Below are 7,500 nucleotides of genomic sequence, written 5' to 3'. Positions count from 1 at the left end.
GGGGAGATGAAGGGAAATGTGAAGTGTTTTGATAAACTCATTCTAATGTGGGGAACATCACTTGGTTGCCTGACAACCAACCCTGGGGCAGAAATCATCATAGCTGGAAGTGCTAGAGTTGAGAGGGGGTCTGCAAACACACACACACACACACACACACACACACACAGACACACACACACACAGACACCTGCTCGACTGGAAGATATGGGAACCGCCAGTGGGGAGAATTACTGGCTCACTAACTCCTCCATCCTCCTTTTTCCTCGTCTTTCCATCCCTCTTTCTTTTAGAATCCGCTCACTCAGACTTCTCGCAGGTTTCCGTCTGTGTTTACCGTCAAACTTTCTTCTGTAGATCAGCCGTTTATTTGCATAACCAAACCAAAACGACCAGGTTTTCCCAAGAGAAAGGTGGTTGTTGGAGTGAGGCTTTTATTTGATCGGCATTTTAAACAGACAGTGTCAAATCTAAATGATGTATGTTATGTATATGGGTTTTTCATGGCCAATACCGTTACTGATATTTTTGGATTGAAGATGGCGATAGTTTATATTCACTGTCTTTAAATGTGACCATTTTCATGTCAAATTAAATTTCTTGTCAAATGTTCAAATATTTTATTATGTATTTATTAATTGATACATAAACAATAATAATTAAATGTTATTTCATATTTTCCCCTATTTTCATATTATAGTCTCACTGTAATCTGCTGCTATATTGCACATACAGTATATTATAGTTCACATTTTCATTCTTCTTTTATTTAATACTCACTTTTTGCTCTGTTCTTATTTATATTCTCTCTTTTTTTCTGTATTCTATTATTATGGCTGCTGCAATGACCCGGTCTCCCCACGGGGATCAGAAGAGTTATGACATTCTTCTGCCAAGCAATATTGTTCCTGAACAGTAGCTAAACAAAGACGCGGCTAAGCGACACACACGCAGCAGCACGTGCCGTGATTTCCAGTCGGCACATTCATATTCAAATGAACTGCTAAGTGCTCACAGGTGTGTGTTTATTGCAACCAATCAGAACTGAGGAACAGAACCATCCATTTTATACCCTTCATCATTTTACAGTAAACGTTGTGTTCTGTTCTGCTCTATTTTGAGTTTGGATCTCTGAGGTCCTGGCTCCGAGGGCTCAGAGGGTGAGCCAGGTCAAGGTGACATCACACGCTGTGACACCCAGCTCAGAGTTGCCGTGACAACCGTCCCGCCTCATCTGTCACACCTGTCAGACAGGTGTGTGTGTGTGTGTGTGTGTGTGTGACTCTGCCGGGTGTCACTGCACACAGAGGACAGCGATGAAGGACAGGGTAGATGGGGCGGGATGGAAAAAACAATCATTTAAAGTTCATCACTTATATCCTCTTTTTTTTTCCTTTCTCCCTTTGCAGTGAATCTTCTGGACACGACAACGATCACAGGAGACTGGGGCTGGCTGACGTACCCGTCGCATGGGGTAAGACACTTAACATAAGAGTTTAAGATGAACAAATAGCCCACTGAGGAATTTATCAAGGGTGCACAGCAGAGGTGGGGACACGAGTCACATGACTTGGACTCGAGTCAGAGTTTGAATTGCTAGAGACTTGATGCATGAAGAGAATATTTGAGACTTGACTTGGGTTCTGGTGACTCGACTCTGACTTGTACTTTGATGACTTGAAAAGGTTTCTAAAGTCTTGACTTGAGATCTTGTGTTTGTGTAAATGACTTAGATTGAAAGTGATGAGATTTGTTCCAGCAGACGACTGAATTTAAATTCTGTTTTCTGAATTTGTATGGAATGATTGAATTTATTGAAGTTGAAACTGATTATAGAAATCAAACTCATGATGCTCTTACCAAGTTTTTATCCTATTAAAACCATATTGCATTGAAAAGTCCTAGATATTTAGTTTTCTTTAAGATATTAAATTGATACTGGACTCTTGATTTGTTCTGACTTGACTTGCTGTTCTACATTTAGACTTGAGACTTGGCATTGACTTGGTAATCTACATTTAAACTTGGGACTTGACTTGAGACTGACTTGGGACTTGAGCAAAGTTGAACATCAACCCAAACCAGCAGAACATTTTCACAATATCATGTAGCAGCACGGTTAAAATTAATATTACACTGATGTTACCTTGGGTTGCTCCTGTTTTCTGTGAGAGGAGATTGGAGAATAGTGTATTTTTCTCTCTCCATTCACTGCCATTGTATTGAACAGGGCTCAAAGTCACGCTTCTAGCAAATAAAGGAAAGCGAACAAAGCAGATTCTGACATAAAAAAACTAGTCCTGTCCCTGAATTGTGGATAAGTGATTTGCTTTCTTTATGCTTATTAAACCTTTCATTTTCAACAAGTGTAACACCGAAATCCGGTCGGAGGAAACTTATGCCGATGGAATGAAGAAAATAGTACGAATACCAATTGTTATTTAACAATAATTGTAGATAGGAGAAAAAAAGAGACAGGGCTTTGACAAAGCAGATCGTGCCAATATATAAAAGTCTAAGTGAACAGGGTCATGTCTGCATCAAGTCTCAATTCATTAGCACTCAAGTCAGAATAACCAGTTTGAGTTCAAGTAATCCATAACATTCTTTTCCTGTTCCTGTTGACTGTCTTTTTACACGTTTTGCTTTGGCACTACATTTCACAACAGTTATTATAAAATCCATGTAAGCAATGCTCACAATGCATGATGGATCACTTGACTAGTGATGATCTAACTCCCAGGCACGCATGCTCTCCGATATGTTGCATCATCTATCAGTGGTTGTGTTGTTTCACAGCCTCTGTGGACATGTAGGCCTGTACTGTTAACCAATCAGATCATCAGGAACACATTTAGGGTAACGCTGAAAAGATGAGATGATCGAGTCCCATGTTCAAGTTCAAGTCCGAGCACAAGTGAGTCGAGTCACGATTGTCAAAATTGTCAAAACTGGGACTCAAATCCAAGTCCAGGACTACGGACATCATCTCAACTTTCATTCTGCCACTATATTAGCATGGGTTGTTAACTGCAGGCCGTCCAATCAGCATCTAGTCAGCGTCGACATGTTGTTACACGCTGGGTAATCTTCGTATCTCTTTGGAAACCCACCCGCACATATTCCTACCCCAAAGCGACTTCGAGTTGTTATCCCCCCACATGTGAAGGCGTGTTAGTGGCGTGACGTCCCAGTCGAGGGGGAACATATCGCTTACTAAATGGGACCCCGGTTGTAACAGTGACACCGCAGGCTAATTAGACACTGTCCGTTGCAGCAAGACGACGACATGCAACGCTCACGTAATTCCAACATCAGCTCCGACATCAACTGTCGATCCCTCCCCGCTTCCCCCACCCACCCACCCACCCACATGTCAGCAGCATGGTGCACAGCGCAAACCCCGGGGAGAGGAAGAGGAGGACCAAGAGGAGGAGGAGGGAAAGATGAAAGAGGGAGAGCGAGGTGACAGGGAGGGCACGGCGTCGCTATATTAGCATATTGTAATGCCACATGATGACGCCCGGGGTGATGAATTAGGACACCCACCGTGATCTTTATAGCGGTGAGTTGCCACAGTGTTCCCGGCTTCCCCCTGTCAGCGAAGTGGTAGAAACATTTAACCCACCTCCGGCCCTGCACAGCAGAAGGGGATGTGATTGAACTCCGGCCAGGAAGAACAGATGGATTTGTCTCTCAAGTCCTCAGAAAGAGCTGGAAGAACTGGCTTTGAGTTTTGATTGAAATGACTCCCCCTTCTGTGTAACTCAGCATGGGAAGCCAGGCGTTTCGGTATCGACAGGTCCACGTTATCACATCTGGATTACATAAACGAAGACGATAGTGTTTCACTTTCTCGGTTCAGTTGGCTATGCCAGAAATATTCACTCCTAACTTGATGAGAGACTTTTTGTCCTCTGAGCTGTATGTGAAATGTTTGCATGAATTTATTTGATTTTGAGGCTCAGCTTTGTGGCATTAGCGGTATGTTACATAAGGTTATGCGGATCCTGTATTTAATTACAAGGATTTGAGGAAGGTTAAACAAGCTTGAACGTGAAATTCACACAGTGTGAACAACGCATGTATTTCAGGGTTCTTTGTGACCACTAACTTGAAATGTTGTGTTTGAGAGTTAAATGCCACTTCATCTAACCTAGATGGATGGATAAATATTAGTAGGTTTAGTCAGCTATATAATTTAGGTTAGTTGGCATTCAGTTAACGTGGTAGCTAATGTGAGTTGTAGCTTTAGCCAACTTAACTAACACGGCACAACAAGGTTCACGTTAGCTTGCTAAGTTAGTTAGGATGGCTAAAGCAGACATAGCTAATGTAGCTAAGTTCCTCTTAGCTACAATGTGTGAGAAAAATAAGAAAATGATCTACTTACTTGTGACAAAGAATCTTCTGCAAACACAGTTGCCAGTTTTTCCTAATTCCAACTTGAATCAGCCTCTTCAGCACACTTCTCAGACCAGTAACAGCACTTTATTGCAGAGTCCTTTTGTCGGTTACATTGTTTTTTTTCCTGATGGAAACCGAAAGAATCCCAATTCATTTCCCCTCAAAAACCTCTATCTGCACCCTCAAACACAACATTTAGTAGTCATTTTGCTCCAGAATGTTAGCCTTATATTCAGACTGAACGGCCATTTCGTTACCACTTTTCGTTAGCCTGAGATTGCCTCCAGTTAGCCGTTTTCTGTGTGGGGGGGTTGATTTTCCCCAAACCAATCACTAATGAGTAGGGATGGGATGATATGCTTACCTCACGAAGTACCTGACGTTACTTCAGAGAAGAATGTCCAAGAATGTCGTTGATTTTGACAAATCTATTCTGCCGAAATGCCACAAACGGTTCAAACTTTAGTCCCGTCTGCAAAGGCGCTGATTGGCTCGATTGTTTCTCCGTGCGAGAACAAGCCGTTGACTAGAGCAACACCAGACTCTCTGAATCGCTGGACAAATTTCAAAAAGTGGGCAGGACGCAATTCAGGAGTCTGGAACCAGGATACCAGAATGAACTTATACTGGTTTCAAGTTAGCGGTCAAAAAGAACCTGCCATGTGTAGTTGCTTACACTAGGTGAATATAGAGATGATGGTGCAGAAATATGAACGTAACCACTATTTATGATGTGATTGTAAAGAATGTATACATAAAAAGAGCTTTAGATTGTATATAAATATGTATATGTACAGTATACGCACATATACATACTGTATATACTGGACATATACAGTATATACAGTATGTATATGTGTGTATACAGATATAGGTATATACATACTTATATGCATGTGTGTGTGTGTGAGAGAGGCATCAGCGACAATGTTGAGGCCTCATGGGGTCTTTGATAAATGGATGTTATGACAGTTTCTCACTCCCACTTGCTCTCTTTGTCTCTCTCTCTCATTCCTACACACACACACACACATAGGGACACAGCCCAGGTCATTTTTTTTTTGCCATCCTGACAGTCTGCAGTGTTATGAATGTGCCATGCCAGCAGCATCGGTTTCTCAGCAGCTCTGTGCTCCGGGCGGCAGTAGCTCTTTGATGGTCTTAGGTCGAGAAAATACAACTGCAACGGAAAGGAAAACATTGTCTGTCACCTGACGATTATCTCATGCTTATAATTTGGAGCTGAGAGTGACTTACTTATGCACAATCGTCCCCCGCTCGATCCGCAATACCGGGTGAGAAGCTTGGATTCGGCGAAATCAGGCGAAACTTACTATTACGTATCAAAATCTATATGGCTCGAGTCCACCGGCTGTGCTCTTATCTGCGAGTTCAGTCGTGTTATTTTTACACTGAGGTATTGTGCAGGGGGTGAACTGGCATGTCAGTGTGAGCGAGTGAGTAAGGCAAAGGTGAGAGAGAGAGAGAGAGAGAGAGAGAGAGAGAGAGAGAGATAGAAAGGTTGCCCACAGGGAATACAAGGGGAATAAGTGTCAAGTCCACGCCGGAGGAAGATGGATTAAAATTGTCACCATATACAGTTTCCTGAATGTGAAATCGCTTTCAGACGGAGAGACAAGGGGGGAGGGGAGGGGGGGGGGGGGGGGGGGGGGGGGGGGGGGGGGGCATTTCTTCTCCACAGATTGGACAGGTATTTATTTTTATTCTTGTCAGATAAAGCCTCTTTGCATTTAGGCACCGGCAACATCCTCCCTGTAATGTTCACGCCGGTAAATCATGGCACTGGACTCAATGGAGAGAAGGGGAGAAAGAACGAGAGAGCGAGAGAGAAACATCACCAAGCTGCGTGTGTGTGTGTGTGCCGGTGCACCAGCCAGTGGAGAGAGAAGAGATAGGTGGAAAATGGATGGAAAAGGATGGAGAGAGAGAGAGGGAAGAAGAAAGAGGAAGCGACATTTCTTTTTTAGTAATTTTACAGCTGGATTAAAATGTGTCTGGGAAAATAGCTGAAGAGTGTCAGCTTGTATTTACTGTTCGGTCGAGGGCACACATGTGTGTGTGTGTGTGTGCGTGTGTGTGTGTGTGTGTGTTAGGGGCCTTTATTAGCACCCTGAGCTCTCCCTCTATGGGTGTTCGTTTAGATGACATCATGACAGATCACGTCTTCCACTCAAGGGGCTTCTTTCCATCCAATTTATTCAGGCAATGGATAGGACGCCCGTAGGCTGTCCCAGGAGCATCTCTCTCTGTCTCTCTCTCCCTCTCTCTCTCTCCCGCTCTCTCTCTCTCTCTCAGGGCCTGTCAGATAGGGCAGGAAGACTTCATTATCCTCCAGTCCGATCTATGTTGGCCATGACAGGTTCATCCACCGGCCACCCCACAATCGATACAGCTGACAGTACAGTGTGTGTGTGCGGGTGCGAGTGTGTGTGTGTGTGATGATTAACGTGGGCTGTGGAAACCATGATGTGGATGAGCAGGTGATGAGCTGAAGTGTCAAAAGCCCAGAGTCTGTAGCCATTACTAACTCTTTCTCCAACTCCCCCTTACTTTCTCTCTCTCTTCTCTCTCTCTTTCTCACACACACACACACACACACACACATACATTGACTTCCATATGGCTGTCCATGGACAATGCCTTCCACTTCTGTTTCTTTACAGTGAGTTTTTCTAATGGCTGTGCAGGTCGATCCAGGAACAGCAGGCTTTAGTGCATGCAGTAACAATAATGTCATCATTTTTCCCCCTACTGAGTAGTGTAATGAATTAACTTTTCAATTTTAGTAATAATATCTCCAGTTACCAGTCAGAAAAAATAAATGGGAACCCTCTAAATATTAGATTTTAGTAGAATTATTAAAAAATGTAATTCCCCCTGCATTCCCTGATTAATTTTCATCACAATTAGTCGTCGTCTTGTCAGTTGACGTGGGCACTGAGCTGACCAGATGTTTTCTCTGGGTATTCCCACTACTTTGATTTTATCCGGTAAAAAGACAAGAACGCTGGACATCAACACTGTTTGGTTTCCTGATCATTCACAGGAGAGGAAACTAACCTGATCCTGATT

General features: G+C 43.2%; 1 protein-coding gene across 5 annotated transcripts in view; it reads left to right on the top strand.

Annotated features, from left to right (window-relative positions):
• Positions 1 to 7,500, top strand: part of epha8 (eph receptor A8) — a 76,845-nt gene that overhangs the window by 18,406 nt on the left and 50,939 nt on the right. For all 5 annotated transcript variants that reach the window (XM_078283693.1, XM_071917349.2, XM_071917347.2 and 2 more), the window contains exon 2: positions 1,410 to 1,474. In XM_078283693.1, coding sequence (XP_078139819.1) covers positions 1,410 to 1,474 — 65 coding nt within the window. The remainder of the gene's footprint in view (positions 1 to 1,409; positions 1,475 to 7,500) is intronic.

The sequence above is a fragment of the Centroberyx gerrardi genome, chromosome 5 (genome assembly GCF_048128805.1).
Source record: "Centroberyx gerrardi isolate f3 chromosome 5, fCenGer3.hap1.cur.20231027, whole genome shotgun sequence".
Classification (NCBI taxonomy): Eukaryota; Metazoa; Chordata; class Actinopteri; order Beryciformes; family Berycidae; genus Centroberyx; species Centroberyx gerrardi.
The sequence above is the reverse complement of the archived record's forward strand: the minus strand, read 5'-3'. Positions and strand labels throughout refer to the sequence as shown.